The sequence below is a fragment of the Rissa tridactyla genome, chromosome 1, assembly GCF_028500815.1.
Source record: "Rissa tridactyla isolate bRisTri1 chromosome 1, bRisTri1.patW.cur.20221130, whole genome shotgun sequence".
Classification (NCBI taxonomy): Eukaryota; Metazoa; Chordata; class Aves; order Charadriiformes; family Laridae; genus Rissa; species Rissa tridactyla.
The window spans coordinates 93,000,128-93,025,947 of record NC_071466.1 but is presented as its reverse complement, the minus strand read 5'-3'; the positions used below and the strand labels follow the sequence as shown (position 1 = coordinate 93,025,947).

Genomic DNA, 25,820 nt, shown 5'->3' with positions numbered 1-25,820 from the left:
TTAAATAGCAGCCAGATTACGTCCCCTGCTTTGTTGGGACTCAAGAGACCAGGTATAGCTGGCATAGCCTGGAGGGTGAACTTTATGCCCTGAATTTGTGCATGAGTCTGAGGCTATCTTGCTTGCCTTTGCCGCCTTCTTGCAGGGGGGTGACTTGCTAGGTACTCTTTTGCCACTCCCGGTGTACCAATATAGGATGAAGTACAGTCTCATGATTTGGTGGATTTTTATTATTCCCAGGCTGACAGCATACTGCTTTAATTTTAGTAAAACAATTTAATGTTATTGAATATGATGCAGACACTGAAATAGAATCCCTTGAATAAAAAAATAATTCTTTTAGTATATAAACAAAACATGCTATAGATATACAGAAAAAGTACAGAAAGATAGTCTGATTTTCCAAACTTGTGATATATACACCTGGTCAGTGTAGGAATTTACATGCTCGGACAATTTACATGCTGTACAAACATATTGCTATATTTGAACTTCTATATGTCATTTATATTGTTCCACTGGGCAATCCTGGGATAGAAGAAAGCCCAACTCTAATTTCCTTACCTGTTTTTAATGAAGGATCCTTAATTACACAGACTTTCTTCCTAATAACATCAACTAGTGTCTCCTAATTAAAAATTAAAAATAAATTTATACCTAAGTAACCTGATAAATGCACAAAACTCAGCAAATTCCAGTGATGACACAGACAAAACATAGAGAATGCTTTAAAAACTGTCAAAATGAAATCAGTGAGGCATTTTCCTTTTAAAAAAAAATTGAATGTTTTCTTAAGTACCTAAAAGATAAATAAGACCTAAAAAAGTAAAAGGGAAAAGAGGAAAAGAAATAATGCCAAGAATTGAATTCTGAAGTATTCATTATAGTAATGTAAGGTAGGAGTTAATGGGCCTCTGGTAAGACAGACAGTTAAAACATTTATCACAGTACTTTGTTCTCGGTGTCTGCGCACAGAGCAAAGTTGAAGCAAGGCATGCACCCCTCAAAGTTGTTGAAAAATTCCATACCAATTTCCAATAAAGTAGAAAATACAAATTGTTTCTGTCGGCAAAGCTCTCTATATTCATAATTTCTTTCCTGAGTGATGATCTAGTGTTGTAATGTCAGGAAGTTAATGGATTAACGTTGAAGTTAATGGCAAGAACAACACTTTTGGAAATAGCCTCATAATGGTTTTATTATAAAACGGGGTTTGGAAGGTTTTATAAGGTCACTTATATTCACACGGGACTGGGCAAAAAATGTATTTTCAAAGTAAAGTTTATAGGCCATTAATTTACAATACAGACAAAATGTTATGGTAACTTTTCTAAGTAATGCAGTGAACAGTCATTTCTGCTCCGATTCTTTGACTGGAAAAAAGTATCTGTATGCATGCATAATTTTAAGCAAAGAGAAAGGCAGAGAAAGGCAGAGTATAGTAAAGAGGGATAGACCTAAATGTAGAATATATACTTGATATAAAAGGTCTACAAAACTGAAATGATACTTACTGTATAATGTTTTTGGGGAAGGTGGTTTATCAATTTTATTATATGTGTGTAAATATTAACATTTATATATTTATTGTATATAATTCTGTCAGGGAAGGAGCTCAATGAGGAGACTATTTCCAAAACAACCAACTGCCTATATCTTCTCCAAAGGAACGGTTGTGGTTTTCTACAAAATTATCACCTTTCCTGACTACATCTCCATACTTAACACAGGGGAATGACTTAAAAAAATTCTTTAGGCAGCTTCAGCTCAAGTGAGCTTAATCATAAACACGTTCAGATGGTTTTTGGGAGGAGGAGTTGGTAGACTCCTCCTAATGTTTGGTTGGTAGAAATAGGATCCCTTGTTCAAAACAGATAATCAGGTTGCTGTTTTAGTACCTGAGATTATCTGCTGCACAGTAATTGGGTGATCTGCCCTCTCAGGAAGGAACACAGGAAAGAGAGGAAATACATGTTTTCAGTTTTAAATTATGGAGGGAACCTAGACATGTTGAAGCAGCTTTTTCACAGGTAAGAGTTTGGGGGAAAAATCAAAACCCCCACCTGGACTCTTTTCAAAGATCAATTATGTTTCAGTCCCAATCTTAACCAAAATCAATTTACAGACTTTCTGAGATGAAAACGTAAGTGCACAAAACATTCAAAATGTAATTATTTTTACTTAGTATTTAGACTCTTTAATCAAGGATTGCATATTTAAATTCACCTGTGTGTGGAGTATCCTTAGCTGAGTCAAAAAAAGTTTTCAAAAATAGCACTGTTTTGGGAGAATGAGGGGAGGGAACCCTATTTTTGTCTTCACAGACATTTCCGAATTTGTGTATTAAAACACAGCAGTAAAGACGGTCACACTTTACTGTGGGTTTTTTTTGTTGTTGTTGATAGCTTCTAATGTTTACATGTAACTTACTGTTTCTATTTACAAATACAAACTTTTTTTTCTACTTGCATTTTCCCTTTGATGGGCTAGTTGTAGTCTTTGCCTAGTACAAAAGTGCAAGTAGACCATCGATTATCTTTGCTCTTTCATTTTGTTGTTACACATTATGGTTTAAATATGCAGCTTCAGCGCATTTATATGGAAATTTCCTCTGAGAAAAAGACTAACAGGAAAGATGAAAGATGCATGGAAGTTGTTTGCTGGCTGAATAAGTGTTCCAGATTTCCTGGCTTGCTTCTGCAGTGAGACAGTTGGCCCGGGTGTAGAGGAGAAGAGAAAGAGGAGAGGAAAGGAGGCAGGGGCTGGGCGGGAAGGAATGGCCAAGATTAAAAAAGCTTAATACTAAGAAGCATAAATTAGCATTATAACGATTATTGATAGGTTTACCATTAGTATTTTGCTGTACTGCAGATTTAGTGCTGTTCCAGCAGATGGCACTAATTACATAAACAATTCACTAAAATAAATTTTTAAAAAAGTGAAAGTACAGGTCCAAATCTCAGTATTATTTCAGAGTATAAAAAAGAAAAATAGAACATATTATTTCACTATATTTTCTATTTCATTATAATTCAACATCACAAATAATGATAGTTTGCATAATACATAATAGTACATCAATCTATTTGTGTCTCAGAAAAGAATAACCAACATTCTATTCAGTGTTTATCAATTTGAGCTGTCATGTTTTATCTAGCATTTAGGATTTTGTTGCTTGGTCCTCTCAGAGATTAGAAGTAGTCCTATGGTCTTACGACTAAAGGAATTTAAACATTTTGAAAGACTCTGACCTTAGTTACCAGTACAGTAAATCTGAGGAAGTCCTTTTTCTTTTTTGTTTATATTGATGCTATAAGTTGTTCGTTTCCTCCTCTAATAATCATACAATATGTGTAATCATTTTATGGTGATATGAGATTTATTCTTTGTCTTTTTACTTCAGCAATTTTCAAAAGAAATACGACAATGGCAAATAAATGTAGATGTGGCAAATGACATGGCACTTAAGCTGCTCCGCGATTATTCAGCAGATGACACCAGAAAAGTAGAACTGATGACAGATAACATTAATGCGTCGTGGGCTGCCATTAATAAGAGGTAGGATATAAATTCTGCTATTAGATTTGTTGTTAAACTTCATTAACAGTCATTGTCCAACTTTGGTTGGAGATTATAGAAGATGTAACTTTTGAAAATGACATGATTATAGTGAGAAAGGAAAGAATGATGGCAACTCTTCTGTCATACTTTTTGGAACTGTGTCTTTGGAATGCCATTTAATTCTCTCAAACAAAATCTTGCCTCCTTGCCAATTTTCCTCTGCTGTAATCAGTTGCCAACTACCTTCAGTTGATAAGATATATTTTAAATATTTAAAATGAAGTGTATCATATTTCTATATACTGTCTCCACTTCACAATCACTGTAGTGATTCTAAGTCATAAACTGAGTCTGAAAATGACAGATATATCCTGTTGAAGCCAGTTCAAAGTAGAAATGTTATCCTGTACCTTTGAAGGAAATCTCTAGTCAAGGAAGTTTTTATTAGATCCTTGATCACATTCTTGATTACATTTCAGTCTTGCAATATTTGGTTTAGATACCAGTTCCTTACTAAAAGTAATTTTTGCAGCTTGCCACAACACTGTGAATCATCCAATACGCAATCTATAAGATCAGAACATATTGCAGAATAAAAATTACTTTCTTTGTAGTAGTAAAAGAGTTTTAAATCATTGCACATTAGATATGTAAAAATTAAATTAGAGTTGCTTTAATCGGTATCTTGAATTAAGTTTTATAGCTTATAACTGAAACTAGAACTGAATTAGATCTTAATATGTTTTTAATTAAAGTCTATGAACAAGGGCACAAAAGTCAGTTTAGTTAAATATACAATAAATTCAGGAGATCTTCTTGCATAATGGAAGTTACTTAAATCACTGATGACTACAGAAATTTATTCCCACTCTTTGTTTAATCTTTTTATGAAGTTGATATTCATATGAATGAGTCACTTTAACAGCATTTTTTCTGATGCAGACTTGCCATTGACTTAAGATCCTGTTCAAATGAGGGATGTTATTGATGCCCACTAAAAGAAAGCCACATAGTTCTTTGAAAGCTTTTTTTTTTTTTTTTTAACAAGAGCAACAACTAAACTGAGAAATTAGTATAAAGATTCAGTTAATATCTACTTGCATTTCTCCTGTTACAGTAGTAGCCATTTTAGCTTTCTTAGTAGTAGCTGTATTTTAAAGAAAAAATGTTTTGCTCTCTGTGGTCTGAGAGGGGACTGGGGGGAAGCATCTGTTTCTGGATGAGAAAGGCTGGGTGTCTAATGCTCAAAACTGTTCCTCATGAATAGGTAAAATTAGTAGCTCAAAAGGGTTAGATGGGAGAACCGAAGGAAATTGCTTTTGTCTGTATGTAGAACTACAGCCCCCATTTGTTGAGATGTCTTTGGAATCCTGCAGTCCAGGATATGTCTGTAGCTGCTGCAGATGCTCAGGTAGCAATTGTAGCCAAGAGTGCATCTTTAAATGCGTTAATACTTCAAGCACAAACCCACGTGTGTCTAATGTTGCCTAAGTGTGAGAATTGCCATTGTTGCATGGACTCAGCCAAGTATTAGGCTAACATAGAGTACAAATTCTTCAAGACACTCCTTGTAAGCTTCTACAAAACCCACAGGCTTGTTCACAGCTTATGTGTTAGATGAATTACTGTGATAGATACTTTATGTGTTAGAAGAGAGCTGTTTAGGGGACTGAGTTGATGTTTCCCATTAAGAAGTACAAAAGGATAGGATTAACCTTGAACAGCTAACTGTAAAACTAGAATTTCCTGGTTTTTTTATTGTATGACTTTACCACCTTTCTAATATTTTTCTAATTCGTTGTTTTGTATATGATTTCAGTAAGACATCTCATGATTAGGGAACTCCAAAAAGCAGGATGCTGCAAACAGTAGTTTATAAGCTTCTCTAAGAGTTGTATCACATTTCTATCTGTCTTTTGTAAGACATTGATAAATATGGATGTACTAAGGCATCAAGTCAGCAAAAGGCTTGTACTTCGAAGATTTTCTGTACCTGTATATTTTTCATGTTTGTTTGAAGCAGTAGCCAGGCCTTTTCCTCACAGAGCAGCTCCTGAGTGAGGTCTTGAAAGAACCTCCTAGATTTCTTTTGTTAAGCAGCTCTGTGGAAAGAGAGGATGGAGTCCATGGGCCTTTGGATGATTTAAATGCCAACTTGTTCTGGGTTTTGTGGGGTTTTTTTTGTTTTGTTTTTCCCTCCGTCTAAGCTTCAGCTTTCAGTTTATTGCACCGAGCAAAACAAATTGGTTTTTTATGGCTTTAGAGATCTTTTGAATCGTAAAAGAATATTTACTCAGTGGAAAGGAAACACATGAATTGTTTGTCACAGGCTTCAAGAAAGGTTAGTTCTTCACTGAGATGCATATGCAATTATTTCCGATATATCCATTTCTGATATTCCGAACACGAGTAAGTAGTGCTCTGGTGACTCAGTGACCTCGCAGTGGTGTAGAAATATATTCCAAATAATGGTCTTGACCATTTCTCCAGTATTTTAGAAATAGTTTTATCACTGTTTATACATATCTTGAGTGCCAAGAGGAAACATTCTGCTAAAGATTTTGGTTTCTTCTCCCTACATGCCTAATTTAAATGGACTAATTATTTTGTGGATGTTTTCTTTTAAAAAGAAAAATTGAGTGGCTTGCATTGGTTTGAACTGGTTTTCCTCTAACCTGCCATTAATATCAGAATTGTTTGCCAGTGTAAAAAATCTGAAACCTTGTTTTCCATGAACCAGATTAGTAAAACAACAGGCAGGCAAGCCGCAGTAAAATTCCACTCTGCCTGTTGGTAATAGTTCAGCCAAAGCAAGTACTTCAGTCATTAAGGCAACATCTGCCAGCTTGTGTTTTGTTTTGCTTAAGTAGATTTGCAGCTGATTGCTGTGTGTTTACCCTTTGCCTTACTGTTCTGTTTTATAACATTGAACTATATCAAATAACATTCTAACTCCTTGGTGAGTGCTTGATGGGTGCTTCACTTTTTTCACTCACCACTTTTTAATTATTTTTTGTTGTTGATAATTGCAAAGATACACTAAAAAGCACATGAACTGATCAGTTGTGCAAAAGCCGGAGTGACTTGTAAACAGGTCTCTTCCTCTGCTCTTTAGAAGCTTTGACTTTCCAAGAATTAACTGTATTATTTAAGCTGAGGCAATTAAGGAGAAAGTGATTTGTATTGCTTGTATTAACAAAAATAAATCCAACAGATGAACTAAAGTGTTCTCAAGAGAAAAAGATACAATGAAGGAAGCAACCATTAGAAATTTACTACATATAAAAAGGTTTGTTATAGTAGTATTATGTTACTCCCTCCTTTTGTAGGCACTCATATTTTATGTGAGTTATTATATAAACCATAAACGCTTGCTTCAATTTGTTCCTTTCCTGGGAATTCACCAATTGTGTTTAAATTTCACTAACTTAAATATTAACTAAGAAGGGACTTAGATCTTTCTTAGTGGAGCATATATTATTATGATAATTACGTAACGTACTCCAACCCATCACTGTCTAATAGACATCTTGGAATATATGCGTTGTCCACCAGTTCCTATGCTCAAGTTCAATGGGACTTGGGCTGCATAGTAGGTTTTAAGAGCTTTCGCTGCTCAAGATGCATTTTTAGCTTCTGAACAAGATACAGGACCAATACATCAGTCAGAACATACAAAGTAACTTTTTTTCCCCCCCACTACAGGGTATGGGCAGTGCAGAAACAATATATAATTAGATTTATGTTGTTGTTATTTAAGTTGTAAGGACTTAGAGAGGGAGTGGCAAGAATTTGAGTTTTTAGGCAACCTGTTTGAAAGATCTGAGATACCACCTCCCATATTTATCTAAGAATGGTGTTAATTCTCTAATGCAGATGGTTGTACAAACACCTTAATTTTGCACGTCAGCTGGACAGTATGAAATGCAAATGGCCAAACAGACTAAGGACATAAACAGTACAAAAGAATGATGCACATCTGTTTCCTATGTAAATGCATAATATAACAGTAATTTTAAGTGTGAAAAAGGTCATAATCTCATTTTGGTCTTTGAGGAGAAAACCTTTTCCTTATCACTGGTTGCTTGTTATAAAAATACAATTGTTAGAATGTAAACTTTATCTGTACATAACATTTGTAAGTATAATTATATTGCCTGCACAGAAAGAGCTTGACCATTCTGCTGGAGACAGGTTTTCTTAATATACTGTACCTGTCCTAATACTACTTTCCTTTATGGCACTTGTGAAAGTAATCACATTTGCGTTACAATTTGATTGCTTTCTGTGTGACAAAAACTGCATTTACACATCAGCAATAGCCAGCAGTATGAAGTGTGTTAAGTTATACTCAAGATTCATAGTTGGGTTCAGTAGCTAGACCTTTCTGGAAGCCATCTCTGAAGAGCTTATTTGGTCATTTAAGGCTTGGACTGATGAAGTGAAGAAGGAAAGAATTCACAATATGTTTACGTTAAAGAACATTCCCATCTTCTAGGTTCTCCCAACCAAACTCAGCCTTTTCCTTTCCAATCTTCTGTTGCTTTGAAGGTTGGTCTGCATTCCTAAAATTGGTATAATTCCATGTGTATGAACAGCTATTATAGTTCTTTGTGCAGGCACACTTTATTTGAGCACAGTGAAACAACTAAATTAAAGATGTGAGTGGCCATGGGAACCTTGTTTATATGGGAAGCTTGTTTACATGTCTGTGCCTGCAGTTGTTGTCCTGGCTACAGAGCCACATTCGTGTGGGTGTGAGCAAGAAATCATTGCAAATGTAAGACTTCAGATGAAGATGACAAGGGTCAAATGTAATTTTCTGATGTAATTTTTTAATTTTTTTCCCAAAGAAACCACAGTATGATGATTTTTATTTTTATCACATGTGGGTGATTCATTGATTGTTCTTTGAAATAATTTTGCCAGGCTCAAGAAAGTAGATATGTAGCATGACTACTTTTTACAAGCAATATGCCACGCTGAAGCTTGTTATTTACACCAGCTTAACAATAGGTACTAATTTAAAATTGTAAAGGCTGCTGGAAAACATTGCAATTGTAGGGCAATTATTTTGTTTTGAGAGATGTTGGTAATACACTTATCTTAGCTGCCTCGATTATTTAAAAAAATAAATTTTCAGTTTAGGTGTTTGCCACATACTATCTTTGAAAACTTTGCTTGGTTTTAATTCTATAAGGATTTTAAGTACCTTTACTTAGTAGAACTATTTATGTTGAATGAAAGTGAGTCTCTACAGTATCAGGTATCACACCCAAAATTATGTTAAGGAGCAAATAATTTTATAAGTCAGCATGTTTTTCTGAAGAACTAATGTAGCTCTGTTGCCAATTCTTTTGAATGGGAGGAGAAACAAAGTTTTCAAAAAAGCATTTAATCCAGAGCTCTTCCGGAAAGTCTGAATTTGATATGGGCTCCTAATGTCTTTCCCATTAAAGGGTAAAAGAACCCTTTAATTTTCATGAAACTAATTTGTCTCACTTCGTCAGTACAGCACTCCATGCTTCTCAGAAGTTACTCTCCAGCAGAGTTAGTAACGTTGGCAAACTCTAAAGAAAAACTCTTTACTAACTGCTTGTGATGCAAGAATGTTAGGGCTTTTGTGTTTAAAATGTTGGTATCTTTGAAGTTTCCTAAGAGTTGTTTTTAGATAAAAGATTAAAGTAATTTTTGTTTTCTTTGTTCCATTCTGTTGCTATTGTTTTAAACAAAAAAGTGCACCCTCAAAAAAGAACTATAAAAAGGGCGTGAATACCACTCTCTCAAGGTTTAGATGCTCTGAGTTTAATTTGAGATATTTGTTGTTTCATGTTTTACTTGTTCAAATAGCATCCCTCAACACATCTATATTAAAAAGTACACTTAAAATGCCATTTAGGGGAGAGAGTTTGTTTTATGATGATAGATTAAAGATAGGTTACCTATTTAAATGACATTCTATAAACTGCTTAACTCTCAAACAAATGTTTGAGTGCAAAATGTAATCTCAGTCTTATCAGCAATGACATCAGTTAATATTGCTTTGTTATTTGTTCTTTGTAGTGCCCCTAAGAATGATGAAATTTCAGTCACATATAGGAAAAAAAGCTATAAAGACATAAATAAAAATGCCAGATGAAGCTGTTATAAATAGGAGATCTTGAAAGTAATCTTAGCTGCTTGTATTCTAGTTTTCACCTTTGTTCCCCATTCACCTGACTTGTGCTTTTTGTGGAGTACTGACACCAGTATGTGGGTCCAAGATGAGAAGTCAACTGAGGGTACTGAATATTTCTGGTGTACTTTGTGAGAGGATAGTGTTGGATATGCAGTGCTTTCAAAATGCTGGTAGGATGAGGTGAAAAAGGCATGTTACCCAGAATACGATGTGATTCATCATTTCCACCTTTGTGAACATATTCTTGTGATTTTTGAGAAGCTCTTTTTAGGATTAAAAAAAGGAAAAAGTTCTTGGGTTATTTCAGGAGAAGGTAGCATCAGTAATACAGCACTCAACTGAAAGAATCTTTGGATCCTTGTGACTTCAGGGACGTGTTTCTTTAAACTCTTAATATCAGTGTGAATAAACTTAATGTTCCTGCCACTTGAACAGATACATCTATAGGCTTTGGAAGGAAGTGACCTCTGTCACTTCCAGAAAGTCAATAGATCATCTGTAGGTCTGCTAAGTCTTCCTATGGACAAACAGAAATGACCTCAAAGTATTGTTGCTCTTAAATTAATTGGTTTTTTTTCAACTTGTCTGTCCCACAAGTGGCTTGCTGAGGTTTTTTAGACACCATGAATTCAGCTGAATGATAGTTTAGTGGTTTCGATTGTTAACTGCAATCTAATGGTAATGATTTCATTGTAGACAATGACAGCACTGGCATTTTGCGAAGCGGCCTTAAGCTTCAGATACCAAGAGCAAATTAATAATTAAAACTAAGCAGGAAAAGTGAAAGTGGGACGTCTAGAAGACTATTACTTACTGCTCAGACAGTTGCTATTTCCATTTTTTTCTCATTCTTATCTTATATTTTGGTCTTCAGCGAAATAGAATTCTGCTGCATTGTTCATATTTACTGTGTGTTAAATGCTGTTTATTCCTTTCTGATGAAAATGAGAACAGTTCTCGTGTTAGAGTGAAATCAAACTGGACAAAATCATTAAATAGCTTATGGCCTAGAGTTCTAAAGGGGGAGTAGTTTCATGGACTAACTTGAATCATAATCATCTCTTAATATGGACATTTCAAAGAAACACTCTGTTGTGGTTTAACTCCACCTGGCAACTAAGCGCCAACGCAGCCGCTCGCTCACTCCTCCCACGGTGGGATGGGGGAGAGAATCAAAAAAAGTAAAAGTGAGAAAACTCGTGGGTTGAGCTAAAGACAGTTTAATAGGTAAAACAAAAGCCACGCACACAAGCAAAGCAAAACAAGGAATTCATTCACTACTTCCCATCAGCAGGCAGGTGTTTGGACATGTCCAGGAAGGCAGAGCTCCATCATATGTTATGGTGACTTGGGAAGACAAAACACCGTAACTCTGAACGTCCCCCTCGTCCTTCTTCTTCCACCAGCTTTTATTCCTGAGCATGACGTCACGCGGTATGGAATAGCCCTTTGGGCAGTTTGGGTCAGCTGTCCTGGCTGTGTCTGCTCCCAGATTCTTGTGTACCCTCAGCCTACTCGCAGTGTGAAGAGCAGAAGAAGCCTTGATCATGTGTAAGCACTGCTCAGCAGTAACTAAAACATCCCTACATTATCAACACTGCTTTCAGCACAAATCTGAAACATAGCCCCATACAAGCTAGTGTGAAGAAAATTATCCCAGCCAAACCCACTACACAATCCACTTGAGAAACCTCACTCTTTTGCATCCACAGGAGGTGCAGGAGGAGCAAGGTGCTAAGGAAGACATAAGTAACCTCATTTTGTGAGAGAAAGAACAGAAGTGTCAATTTTTCTTCTTACTCCATTAGAAGATTAAGACAAATGTGTTGTTCTTTTTCTTAAAGGTGAGATTTTCTGAAGTAATTAGAGTTTTAGTCTCTATTTGAACAAGAACAGAAGCTAACGCTCTGTGCCCTGAAAGTCCAACCTTAACTCTATTTCTTATTAGTCTGCAGATAAATTAACAAACTGTAGCAAACTGATTATTGCTCTCATCCAAAGCTTATTGCAAGAAATAAATGTCTTTCCTTTCCCCTCAATAGACTTCTTATCAAGCTTCATCTCCTTTAAAACAAACAACTGAATAGAAATTAATAAAGCTGATGAACCAGCAGAATGTCGGAACAAAGAAATTTGACCTTAGTTGTCATTTTTTGTTTGCATTATTATTCTTGTGATAGCCTTGTTTTGTTTTCCCCAGTGTTTTCTATGGATTACTTTTTTTATTACAGCATTTCCTTGCTATTGCAAGCTTTGGTGCTTCATGACTGTTTAGCTTCTGATCAGCTGCTGTGCAGGCAGTGTAAGCTTCCCCCTCACTGGCTTGTCAGTCACGCTTGAAACTGAGAGGATAATTCAGTCTGCCTATTAAATTTTTAGTCTCTCTTTGGAAGTTACCGCCAAATGTGCCAATTTGACAACAGTGGTGCTTGCCTTTTGTCTGTGGCTGTGTTTTAACTGTGAACGAAATTTTGACCGCACGTTGTTTTTATATAAACTCAAAAAAAAATCTGACAGATGATAATGAGTCTTTATCATTCTGGGTGGGGATCGGTGGCACGGGAGACTGATGGTTGTGGCTCTTATTGACCGAAGCAGAGACCCGTGGAAGTGGCAATACTGAGGGCAGATGGGAAAGCAACAGAATTAGCAATGTAATTTTCCTGCATGTCCTAAAATAGGGGTGGTGAGAAATCATTGAGGAAAGGTGAGATTAAACTGGTAAATCTTAAGGACAGGGCTTTTAAGTTGTATCTGATACAGGTACATAAGAAGGGGAAACAGTAAGTAAGCAAGGAATTTGTGAAAAGGATAAGATCAGTATGTTCATGTTGCTTAGCATCCAGTATCAATCACATCTTGACCAATACCCCAAATTTAACTGTACTGTGCTACATTTCTGACAAATTTAAAAAATGCTGAGCTCTTCCCCAGCTACTAAGCATTACATCTACCGCAAACTATAAGAAATATTATCTCCTTCAAATGATAAGAAATAATAGCTCTTGGAATTATCACTCTAGCTGGCAGATCTGCAGATTATTCCTTTGTACCAGTTACATAATCAGTTATGTATCTGATGCGTATCTGCTTAATCACAATAGTGCCTTATGGCAATGAATTACACAGGTCCACTTTTTGTTGGCAAAGAAGAAAAAAAAAGTACTATTTTTATCTGTTTAAAATGTGCTACATATTTTTGAGATTCCATTTGTTCACTTGACACTGTATATATGGTAAAAACAAACTTCTTGGAATTACCTAAAGTACCAAGCTTGCAACACCCATTTCCCACTTTCTGGATTTTATCTTACTAGTATGTTTTCTTTTTTATTTTCCTTATTTTCTTTTTAATTTTCCTTATTTTCTTTTTCTTGTTTTCTTTCCAGTTATTTATATACTTCCTTATTTTTTAATACTGTCAAGTTAGACTTGATTCCAATTTAGTGTTTTTTTTTTTTTTTTTTAAATCTAACTTGGATGCATTTTCTGTACCCCACAACATGACTTACATATGCTGATTTTGGTCATTTTTTTGTTTTAAAATTTGAAAGAGATGCTGCTGTTTTTTATCAGTAATGGTAAACAGTTCAGAAATTTCCATGAGTTCTTGGTGCTTATAGCATGTCTGAGGTTGATATTTCAGCTTTGTTAATTAATTACTAATAATGTCTGTTACTCTATTATGAAGCATATATTTTCACTGATTACAAAAGGGTAGATTTATGGTAGTTGACTTGTAAGTTTTGCAGTGTGGTTTTACCCCAAGGTCCAGGAGGCAATTCTTCCAGGGCTGTTCTCTCGCTTTGCTCTTGTGGGAACAACAGCGGAATAGATTTGTTCAAAGAAGGTGGCATTAAGAATCCATAGTTCAGATCTGCCTTTGGTGACATCCCTCCTTTTATACTGTGCTGTCCCCTTGGAGCTCTGGACACTTGTCACTGTTACTTTTTTTCATGTTGGGGAAAATAAAAGTAGAAGCATGGAACATTTTTATTAAATTTTGCTTTAGCTAAATTGGTTTTCACATCATGTCCCTGCTTTAGTTATTTTATGTGTGATGTTTCTCTCCTTTGTGCTGGTTGGGATGAGACACCCAAGCCAGCATCAGGAGAGTGAGTTAAAGATGGACATAATATTTATTCCTTTTTTTCTTTTTTTTTTTTTTTTTTTTTACTAGTAATCTTTCAGATGCTAGTATGTATTGACATCTCCATTAAGCTGTTGGTCTTGATTTTGAATACTAAATTCCTTCAAAGCTACAGCTAGTTCAGAACCCATCAGTGTGTATACTGAGGTTAAATATTCCTTGTAGTGTCTGGTATTTTGGACACATCTATATTGAATCTTTCTGCTATCACATTCCTGATGATTTGTTCCATTTGGTATTATTCACAGTTCTTCCTGGGTTTGACTAACCTAAATAAATTTGCCATCTTGCTCTTCATGCACTTTTCCAAGTGGTTAATTAATGCACTGAGTAGCATCTAGTGCTGCTCCCTTAGGAAGGACTCTTAATGCTCAGGGTTGAATGTTACGTACATTGACTACATTATATGTTCATAATCTCAGTTTTGTTTCATTCCAGAAGTTTCTGTAACGAAACCTTGCACCCTTGTTATGGTTCCTAAAAAGCTCCTTGTATATGAGCTTAACTTGTGGATAATAAATAGATTATATTGCTTTATTGTTAGTTTTCATCTTTTGTTTCAATTAATTCTAAGAAGTTGGCAAATGTATTTTCTCAAAGACAGAGATTTTTATTGATCCATAATACACTTATTAAAGTGATGTAGAATGATATTTACATGTGAAAGGGGAAATCTTCAATATCCATTCGCAATAGAGGGCTTCATTTCTGTTTCTGATTGAAACATAACACTTTAGTACTTATGTATAGATGTATATAGTCTTTATAGGGGGTTTCTCCTTCTTAGATATATATTTGTTTGGGTACAGCCTGATTATGGAGGGGCAACACTTAGCTAGTCATAAATACTAAAGATTGTTGAACATAATTACACGTTCATGTGGTGTCATCAGCAGTTTACTACATGTATAACATGCTTAGCTTGGACGGGGTCAAATGAACTAGTCAAATTTACTAGAATAATGTCACTACTTGATATTTGGGACTACTAAAATTAGCAAAGTAAATAAGCTGCTCTTGTTCAGATTGTCATTCTGAATAAACTGCTGCACATTAAACAGTCATATAGAGATCAGATTTGAACGTACAGTTGTCATTAAAAATATTTAGCAATTTCACATAATTGAGACAAACTATATTGCATGTATTGGATAGCAGGTGACGGCCTTTTTTTAGATCAGAAGTACAGATAATCAAGAAAGACAGAAGTTAATATAAGAAATCAAAATAGCACATAAATATATTAAAGACCTATAAAAACAATGTGTCATGGTAATGACATGTGGATTTAAAAAAAGATGTTTTTTTCCTTGACTGTTCAATATTTTTATGCTTTAGATGAAGAGAAATTGTACAGTATATATAAATCACTCAGTAAAGCATGGAAAATTAGAGATCTGTGGCTACTGCAAAACATGGAATTTTTGAGAAAGACTATTCTAATACTGCTTTTCTGCATAATATTTTTATGAATAATTTATATGTAGTCTCGTGCATGTACCTCGCACTGCAAGAGTAGAATGAAGTGGAGATCAAGAAAGTAATGCTACAGTTTTCCTTTTTTTTTTCCCTAATGCACGTATACATTTACTTGTTTGCATTTTTAATAGGAAGGTTAACGAGTTGTCTGTAGTCCACTCATGCATATGTAGTAAATGTGTTCATAGCAATTGCAACACAAGGCAAGCATCTCCAGTGTTTATTTGAGGTTAAGAATGTTAAAAGTTTTTCTGTTTTGCTTTCTTATGATTCTTCTGAGAGAACCTGTCTCTGGTTTTTAGTGTTTTGCATTATTTTTTCTCCCATTAACTCTTAACATAATTGTTCTAATCTAATTTCTAGGAATCCTTTGTAGTACTAGAATATAGCTTGAAAAATTAAGATGACTACCATCTGAAAAACGTAATATCCACGCCAAATAATGGGACATTGTCTGCATGATCTGCATCAATACCACCCCTTGTTAGTTATTTTCTTGCAATTTCCACTGTGGATATAGATTGGGTTTCACATCTGCAGTCAACTTTATGCATATAGGTCTCTAATAAAATGGAAACTTTTCCCTCTCAAGCTTTTTGTGTTGTTCTTATATACCTTGTTAGAAAACCTGAGCCATGACTTCTCTGAGAAAAAGAGGAAAACATGAAACAGAGAATCACTTAGTGATTTGGATATTTTTGTAGGAAATCATAATGCAATGCTATAGTGACAGTGTAACAGAGCTCAATACCAGATCTTATGGGATAGGAAAATGATTTTTATTTTAAACAATTTCACATACCCATGTACTCTTGGATGTGTTTGTCCCAGCAGTCTGTGTGGCATTTAGGCACCAAGGTGTTTGTATCTAAGTGTTTCATCCATAGGAGTTTCATGGGATAACACAGAGCACAGAGGACATCACCTAATGATTTGTCATCACGTCCCCTGTGTTCTTCTTAGGTGGTCAACAGTGTGCTGGGTTTTTGTGATGTTCCTTCTGTGAACCTGGGTAAATGGCACTTAATGACGCTATGAAATATGACCCATTTTGTTTGCTGGCTTATGCCTTTTTGAAATGAAGGGTCTGAGCAAACTGGGCATGTCTATGGGTACTGATGGGGTGCCCCCATGACTCTGGAGGGTGCAAAGAGGACAGAGCCAGGCTGTTTCCAGTGGTGCCCAGTGACAGAACAAGAGGTGATGGGCACAAACTGAAATGCAGGAGATTCTTTCTGAATATCAGGAAACATTTTTGACTGTGAGCGCTGGCACAGACTGCCCGGGGAGGCTGTGGAGTATCCATCCTTGGAGATACTCAAAAGCTATCTGTACGTGGTCCTGGTAACTGGCTCTAGGGACTCTGCTTGAGTGTTGGACAAGATGACCTCAAAAGGTCCCTTCCAAGCTTGGCTGTTCTGTGACTCTGTGACCACATCTATGGGAATGAGCAGCTGTTGACGTCTTTTCATGCTTTCTACTGACTTCTCTCAGGATCAGAAGTTAATATTTTTTCTTTAACCGTACCGTAATCAAAAGTTACATTCTTTTCTCGCTAATAAGTAGATAGTAAAAGCAGAGGGTGGAATTTTTTTAAAATTTTCTTTTCAAAAGTATTCATATGGGAAAAAAATCTATAGTTATGTCTTCACATATCTGAAGACTTTTCCCACCCCATATGATGGATAAGAGTTATTTGTTGCAAGATCATATGAGTATGTGTGCTGCTACTTTATTATTTTTTTTTCTTAAATCTTGTTTCCCAGAGAGGGATACATAAAAAAGAAAATGGCTATCAAGTTAGTATTTTAGAATGTATTGCCATGCTCTTTCACTTGTGAAAAACTATAAATGTAAACATATTTCCTGGAAGATGAGCTGAGGTGCAATTTTTCAACTAATTGGAAAAAGCAGAACTAAGTCAAGGACTGCCAACCAGATTTCGGTCTTAAGATACGATGATGATTATTGTGTCAAATGCAATCATGAATGTGAGCCTTGAGCTGGCAAGAGTTCAAGTTGTTTTTAATCAGGCTTTTATTTGGATTTAGGCTTCCTATTCAGCAATAAGAGCAGCTAGGTCCGAAGAAATTATTTTTAAAAGTAAGCTTGGTTCCTTCTGCAAAAAGAACGGGATTGAAGAACATTGATGTTTCAAAATCTCATTGTGTTGCCAGATACACATAACATTGCCACATACAAGCCAATTCAGTGTTCGTTAACACAGCTGTTTATACAAGACTGTTGTAAATTTTGGTTATTTTGGTTAAATAACAGAAAATATAGAGGTATGTTTCCTTTAAAGACCTTATGGTATACTTTATGGATTTATTTGCATGAGCTGAAGTAAAGTTGAATCATCAATTAAACTGATGAATGCATCAGTTATGCATTCATTTCCGTAACTAAAATTTGGAAAGTGATTTAAGAACAGGTATACATATGTCAAGGAAAAGAAATACATCTCCCCAGACCTTGGATAGGTTATCTAGAATATATAGAGGATACTTGCATGACAGTGAATACAAAATGATAAGTCACAAGCCAAATGAAGTGCCTTTTTAATGTAAACACCTGATAATTATTTCACAGTTTATGGAGGAGGAAGAAAACATTGCAAATCATGCACTATTTAAGAGTTAGATTTGGATCAGTCTGCCAGAATTGCATATGTAAGCATACAATTATGCAATTGTAAGTACAGAATTTTTCAGGTATATTGACTTGTGTCATGGCTTTCCTTAGCAGAATAGCCAAACCTCCTCACTCATGGATTTAGGGTTTTGGTGTATTTATGCCTTTCTCCACCCTGTTAAATTGTCCAGAATTGTTGTTTGGAGGTTTACATTTTCTTCTGCTAAGAATTTTTACCTTTGGAATTTGTCCAAAACACAGTTGAGGTAAAACTATCACAGAACATACTGTTCCCTTTGAAGTCAGCTGAAGGTTAGTCATTCATCTCAGTGGAGTTTGGATTTTCTCTCTAAGGCTTTTATATCAAACACATACTGAGTTCTGTTGAACTGCGTGTGAGCTGAACATCTTCTGAATCTTCACGCCCATCTTCAAAAAGGGCAAGAAGAAGGACTCGGGAAACTACAGGCCAGTCAGCCTCACCTCCCCGTACCTGGAAGGGTGTGGAACAGCTCATTCTGGATGTCATCTCTAAGCATGTAGAGGAAGAGAAGGTTATTGGGAGTGGTCAACATGGATTCACCAAGGGAAGATCATGCTTGACCAATCTGATAGCCTTCTATGATGACATGACTGGCTGGGTAGATGACAGGAGAGTAGTGGATGTTGTCTACCTTGACTTCAGCAAGGCTTTTGACACTGTCTCCTGTAACATCCTCATAGGTAAGCTTGGGAAGTGCGGGTTAGATGAGTGGACAGGGAGGTGGATTGAGAACGGGATGAATGGCAGAGCTCAGAGGGTTGTGATCAGTTGTGCGAAGTCCAGTTGGAGGCCTGTAACTAGTGGTGTTCCCCAGGGGTCAGTACTGGGTCCAACCTTATTCAACATATTCATCAACGACCTGGATGAGGGGACAGAGTGTACCCTCAGCAAGTTTGCTGATGAAACAAAACTGTGAGGAGTGGCTGACATACCAGAAGGTTGTGCCACCATTCAGCAAGACCTGGACAGGCTGGAGAGTTGCGGAGAGAGGAACATAATGAAGTTCAACAAGGACAGGTCCTGCACCTGGGGAGGAATAACCTCATGCACCAGTACAGGTTAGGGATTGAGCTGCTGGAAAACAGCTCTTCAGAGAGAGACTGTGGAGTCCTGGTGGATGAGAAGTTGACCGTGAGCCAGCAATGTGCCCTTGTGGCTAAGAAGGCCAATGGTATCCTGGGGTGCATTAAAAAGGGCATGGCCAGCAGGTCAAGGGAGGTCATCCTCCCCCTCTACTCTGCCCTGGTGAGGCCGCATCTGGAGTACTGTGTCCAGTGCTCGGCTCCCCAGTTCAAGACAAGGAACTACTGGAGAGAGTCCAGTGGAGGGCTACAAAGATGATCAAGGGACTGGAGCACCTCTTTTATGAGGAAAGGCTGAGAGACCTGGGTCTGTTTAGCCTGGAGAAGAGGAGACTGAGAAGGAATCTCATCAGTGCTTATAAATACGTAAAGAGCGGTTTTCAGGGGGATGGTGCCAGACTCTTTTCAGTGGTGCCCAGCGACAGGACAAGGGGCAATGGGCACAGACTGGAAGACAGGAAATTCCATCTCAACAGAAGGAAAAAATCCTTTATTTTGATGGTGCCAGAGCACTGGAACAGGCTGCCCAGAGAGGTTGTAGCGTCTCCTTCTCTGGAGGTGTTCAAAACCCGCCTGGATGTGTTCCTGTCCAGCCTGCTGTAGGTGAACCTGCTCTGGCAGGGGGGTTGGACTAGGTGATCTCTGAAAGTCCCTTCCAACCCCTACCATTCTGTGATTCTGTGAATTTGCTGAATTTGGCTCTGGAATTCCATAATTTAATTATTTATTTATATTTACACAGTCCCAAGGAACAGAACTAGAGTTATAGTTTCTTCTCAATGTTGTCGAAACTCCATAATAATGATTTATTAGTATTACTCTGTATTCTTATATTCATATTATCTCCAGTTATAGTTCCTGTTGTGTTACAATCTTTCTGCAGTGGATCTATTTTAATTACATTAACTCCTCATAGCAGGAAACTTATTCTATATGTCAGTTTTCTGTAGGAGTCTGAAACCTGAATAGTAAAGAAAAACTATATAAGATATGGAGTGGTTCTTTACAACTAATATTAGTTGTATTAGATTATATAAGGTACAAGAAACAGTAGACAGTCTGCTGTCTCTCCATCTTACACAGATACTAACCAGTTTTGATTACCAGCTGCTTCTGAGCTGAATATTACAGACCTTGACCATCATATTTATTTCTTTTTAGCAGTTGTATGCTTCTTAAAATATATTCACATATTGAAATAGTTGTTTTAAAATATTTTTAGTTGATCTGATCTGTCAGTATCTTTGTGTAAAGTGAGTACTACTGAAGCCCCATGTTTTAGAGGGGAAAAAAAAATTGTGTGTGAGTGTGTGTTTATTTAGTGTTACTCTCACTTAAATTAAGATGATGCATGGTAAAATAAGAAATGTAAGCGCTGCCGGAGAAGTCTTCCAGTCTGGAAACTGAGGCTTCTTTCTCTTGCACTGCAGCAAATCACTGTTCTGCTAGGCCACTGATCTCAGCCCTCAGAGGTTGCAGCTTTAAATGAAAACTACACTAACAGTTTAATAGTATCCTTTGTGAGCCCTAATTGATTTCATGTAATGCCATCAGTGCATTTCACAGTCTTATTAAATTTACTTGTTTCTACAGTAATTAAGGGTAAGAAAACAAGTGCCTTTAGAATATAATTATTTTCATAATCAGTTTTAATTACACTTCACTGTCTTAGAAAACAAAGATTTTATCTTAATAAATTGTATCTGAGTAATTAATATGCTGTTTATTAGATGGCACTGTTGACTGCCTTGGAATCTCAAAAGAATGGTATGTTTTGGAATGCAAAGAAAAACTTAATTCTACGTATTATAGACCATGAAGTGTGAAGAAGACTTAAACAGAACAATAATCTTTTTGCTTCTTTTGGTAGAACAAGTGACCAGTTTTGTCTGTTTGTTTTTAGCTTTGATTTTAGGATTTCTTCTTTTTACAACTTCTCTCTTTAATGGGAATACCAGATTGTTACCTTCCCATGTTTTGTTGGGGCATTATTTGAATGATATGAGGGTTAGGCTAGAACCTGTTCCATGAGTTCAGAGAAGTGGGAGTGGTAGTGTTTGTGGCGTTGTTTGGTTTTGTTGGTTTGTTGGGTTTTGGGTTTGTTTGGGGTTTTTAGGTTTGTTTGTTTCTTTTTTTAAGATACTTCATTAAGTTTTGACTAAGGGCTATTTAGAAAAGCCTGTTGAGTGAGTCCATCAGAACGTTATTCGGTATCTACAAGTCAATTTTAATGATACTTCGTGCATTTGTGATTGCTGTGTGTTGTTCAGATTCCCTTTAACCTGTAATTCTTAAGATTTACTCTCCGGAAAGTGATTGATTTTGATGAAAATTTATCAGGACATTAGAAATACCTAGAAAACATAAAAGATTATCAATAACATAAAAGTTAACCTATAATTAGTTTTAATTACAAAGGAATTAAAATGGTCCGCTTAGTTTCAGTAATGATTTTTCTGTAGCTCACAACGTAAATGTGATATATGATTTTGATGAACATAGGGAAAATCACAGAGTGGTTTGGTTTGGAAAGGACCTTAAAGATCATCTAGTTCCACTAGACCAGGTTGCTCAAGGCCAGGTTGGATGGGGCTTTGAACACATATTTTCTGGGCTTCCTGTTCCACTGTCTCACCACCCCCACAGTAAAAAAAATGTCTTCCTAATATCTAATCTAAATCTAGCCTCTTTCAGTTTAAAACCACTACCCCTCGTCCTATCATTACACTCCCTAAACTCATGAAGCCACCTCTCCTCATTGGCTTCTCTATCACTTGGATAAGGAAGTCATCATTGACGTATTCCAAGAACCTTCCGGATTGCTTATGCCCTGCCGTGTTATCTCTCCGAGAGATACCGGGGTGGTTGAAGTCCCCCAGGAGGAACCGGGCTTGTAAACGTGAAGCTGCTCTTATCTGTCTATCGAGGGCCTCATCCGCTCTGTCTTCCTGGTTTAGTGGCCTGTAGCAGACACGCACTGTAACATCACCCGTCCCTGCCCTCCCTTTAATCCTGACCCATAAGCTCTCGGTCGGCTCCTCATCCGTTCCCAGGCACAGCTCCACGCACTCCAGCTGGTCCTTGACATAAGCGTGACACCCCCTCCTTGTCTCCCCTGCCTGTCCTTCCTGGAGAGCCTGTACCCTTCCATTCCAACACTCCAGTCACAGGAGCCATCCTACCATGTCTCTGTGATGCCAGTAAGATCATAGCCCTGCAGGCGTGCACACATCTCGAACTTCTCTTGTCTGTGTATACTTATGCACACTTATATTATGTTTTTTATGTATTCTAGACCTATGCCAAAGCAAGGGAAAAAGAGACAAAAGCAAAGGGGGCAAGAAAAGCCTGTTAGAAAAAATTCCCTCTAACGCTTTTTATGCTTGCCATCCCATTTTGAGAATGTGGGATCCCATAAATGAGCAGAGTATAAGGAGAAACAGAAATTATTTTTAAAAAGGTTGATGAGGAATTTTCCTCTGTGATAACACAGGTCCTCTGTGCTGATGTTGGCAGGTGCTTATTTAAGAAGAGGTTATTTAAAGATCCTATACAGAAATCTAAATATGTGATTTTGTGCCCCAGGGTGTGATATTTCCTTTGCTTAGCAACCCTTCTCAGGCTGACAAGTAATGGTGTAGAAGAGATGGGGGGTTAAAATCCAAGGTTGATCTGAAACTTCATAGATAAACACAAATTCTTCTTTGTTTTCCTCTTTTTCTCATTAAATATCAATGGTGCTTTAATAAAGAAAAGTAAGGAACAAACTGTCTAAATTCAAAAAATATGTTTTTAAATTGCTTTAGTGTCTTTAGTAAGAAAGAGAGCAGGTCAAAGGAAAACACTGAGGGGTTTTGATGATTTTTGTTATTTTCATAGGTGGTCTGGCTATTTTGAGAAGGGCTAGATGTAAGACTAGAAATAAGCCAGCCAATGAATAGCAAAAGAAATAGTTTCCCTCTTGTGCTGCGTTCATTTTCCTAAATACATAAACACCAGAAACATTTTTTTAATACAACATATTTTCTGGTTTTGCAGAGTTTTACAATAGAAAAACTGGTCAGGAAAAAAAAAATTGTATCTTGCTTAGCCAATTGAATCACTGCTCTTTGAAGCATTTTCCCCTTTCTGGTAACAGATTTTTAAAAAAGGACAAATTATATGGTCTTATTACTATTATCAGGAAATGCTCTAGGATGTTCTAGTTTCAGTATCTGAAGAGACTGTCATCATTTAGGAAACTGTGTGTGATTATCACGGAAAAAACAATACTGTGTCCATATCAAGACAGATAGTCCAAATTGAAATCAAATTGAGGGGTTTTTTTTGGTCTTCTTTCCTGCAGAAGCAAAGAGAAACAACAGAGAACTGCCTTTGTGTGTTCATTTTGCAGCAGCTGTTGCATTTAGTCTCTCTGTATGCACAATTACACCTGGAATTTAAAATAATTTCACTGTTTATTCATACCTAATCAATATGGATAGTGCGGCCAAGGCAGAGATGCCCGTTGACTTATCTGAAGGCACTGAGAGTCAGCTTTCAGTTGGCAGATCACATTGCTGAGAATAAATGTAAGGCAGAGAGCAGTACTGCACATAGAAATAGAGAAAGAAATATGTCAGTGGCAAGAATCCCGTTCATATGCCTCAATCAGCAGGGCAATACCTTTGTGTTCCCATTGGGCTCCAAAAAAGGCATTTATTCTTGTTTATTCAAAGACCTTTCCAACCACTGAAATTAAATCTTTCCTTCTTTCAGTTCTGTGCATCAGCTGTCTTCATGGAGATATTAGCAGTGAGAAAGATCAGACAAAGAGTTCTAGAAAGTTATTGTTTCCTTTTTAGAGGTAGCTTTTTCATCAGGTTTGTCCCTTAGTCCTTATAGGAAGGGACTGACTGAAAAAAACTGAAAGTGTGTCTTTCAAGTACAAAATTCTGTACCAGCACACCAAAGCTTTCCTTGTTCCTCACTTAGGATAATGGGAGGATAAGGACCTGCGGATGAGTGTCAGCTACATCTGAATGCTGATCTCTCGAGTGGTTCAGATGCTGATATTGTAGCTCTGTATTTAGTTGAACTCTGAGGCTTTCTCATCATTTGCAACGTAGAAGTAATTTCAGAGGTAGAGTTGCACACAGGCAAGCAATCTCCATTACTCTAGGAGTAATTGGGCAAAGAACGCTTTCCCAAGCCAGACAAAATAGTAATAGTAGGACGTAAGCATGTATATATAAAGATCACTCAAAAACCTCAGATCCATATACACGTACCAATGTTCTACAGGAGAGAAATACTAGTAACCTCTATCAGGATGGTGGAACTAAAAGGAACATTTAAGCAAAAGTGTTACTGGAAGAACACTATGTGTCCCCGAGTGAGGTGTCAAGCAGGTTGAGATCCAGAAAACAACACGAAAGCAGCACTTTCATGCTGTCTCAACAGAGTTTTCCACACTTAATGTGTATCAGATGCTCCAGAGTTAATCTGCAGATTAATCACTTACTAGCATGTATTAATAAGTTTAACTGGCACTGTAGAATGTAGTCCCTAAATTCTGGAAGAAAGTTCCTCTAAACAGTATTCCCAAAATCAATTAGTGTGATTTATTTTGAATTTGCATTTCAAAATTCTGTCAATAATAGTTATTTTAAGAATTTAATGTTCCTTTTCAGAATTTCATTTTCTTTTCATCTGTGACATCTCCTCGTGTTCCCACTTTGTCTGAGGTTAAATTATTCTGCTTCTTTGGTAGGTTCTTTATTAGTCCAAGTTAAAGCAGCTGAAGAAGAGTTACCAATAAGAGCTCAAATTTATTTAGTAGTAAAAATTAAATGTTACAATGAAGCTTTGCAGTTGTTCCCTTGTCACACTGAGCGAAGGGATATGATCCTCATGAAAAAGTGCAGACTGCTTCCAGCATTAGTAGGAAGATGCATGTAGTTCAAATTGTCTGTGATAGTTGGCTCCAGAAAAGGGAGTGTATCTTTTTTGGTTTTTAATTGTATGGAATTGTAATGGCAGAAAGGAGAAAATACAGTTATATATAGAAAACCTCATAAACTTTAGAAGTAAAACCATTTACTGATATTTTGTTAGCCATAGTCCAGGTTATTTTATTTTACGTCTCAGTGTGATAACATTAGATTACCACAGTCTGCAGGTGGAAGTGTGATTTACTGATATACTGAACATTGAATGATGCAGAATTTCTCCACTGTTATTGCCGTTAAGGAAATACCTGTGGAACATAAATTTGTTATTTAGTCCATTATGAATATTTTCTGTGCTCACTCTGCAGTGTATTTATATACGTATCATGTATTCTGTATTAATACAGTGTAGTGTACCTTGGCATAATGCTCTGCGCTTACTATGTTTCCTGTTATCTGAGCATCTCAAAGCATTATTTAAACACTGACCCTCGCAATGTATCTTGTAATGTGAATAAGTGTTTCAGATAGACAAACAGATACTCAGAAAGTGGGAATGATTCATTACAAATTATGTAGCAAATACTACAACTGAATAAAAAACTGTGATTCACGCTCATGGAGCCTCTCCAAACACTCTATTCCTTGTGTTGTACGGATTGGGGATTGATGAATGAAGAACCCTTGCAATACATTTAATGACATCATGATTCCTATACCTCAGCACTTTCTCTTCTTGGTAGATTCTGTTACAACATGTTCA

At 36.6% G+C, this 25,820-nt stretch overlaps 1 protein-coding gene across 11 annotated transcripts in view; it reads left to right on the top strand.

Moving 5' to 3' along the window:
* Positions 1-25,820, top strand: part of DMD (dystrophin) — a 1,301,546-nt gene that overhangs the window by 1,009,935 nt on the left and 265,791 nt on the right. For all 11 annotated transcript variants that reach the window (XM_054189211.1, XM_054189212.1, XM_054189209.1 and 8 more), the window contains one exon: positions 3,404-3,558. In XM_054189211.1, coding sequence (XP_054045186.1) covers positions 3,404-3,558 — 155 coding nt within the window. The remainder of the gene's footprint in view (positions 1-3,403; positions 3,559-25,820) is intronic.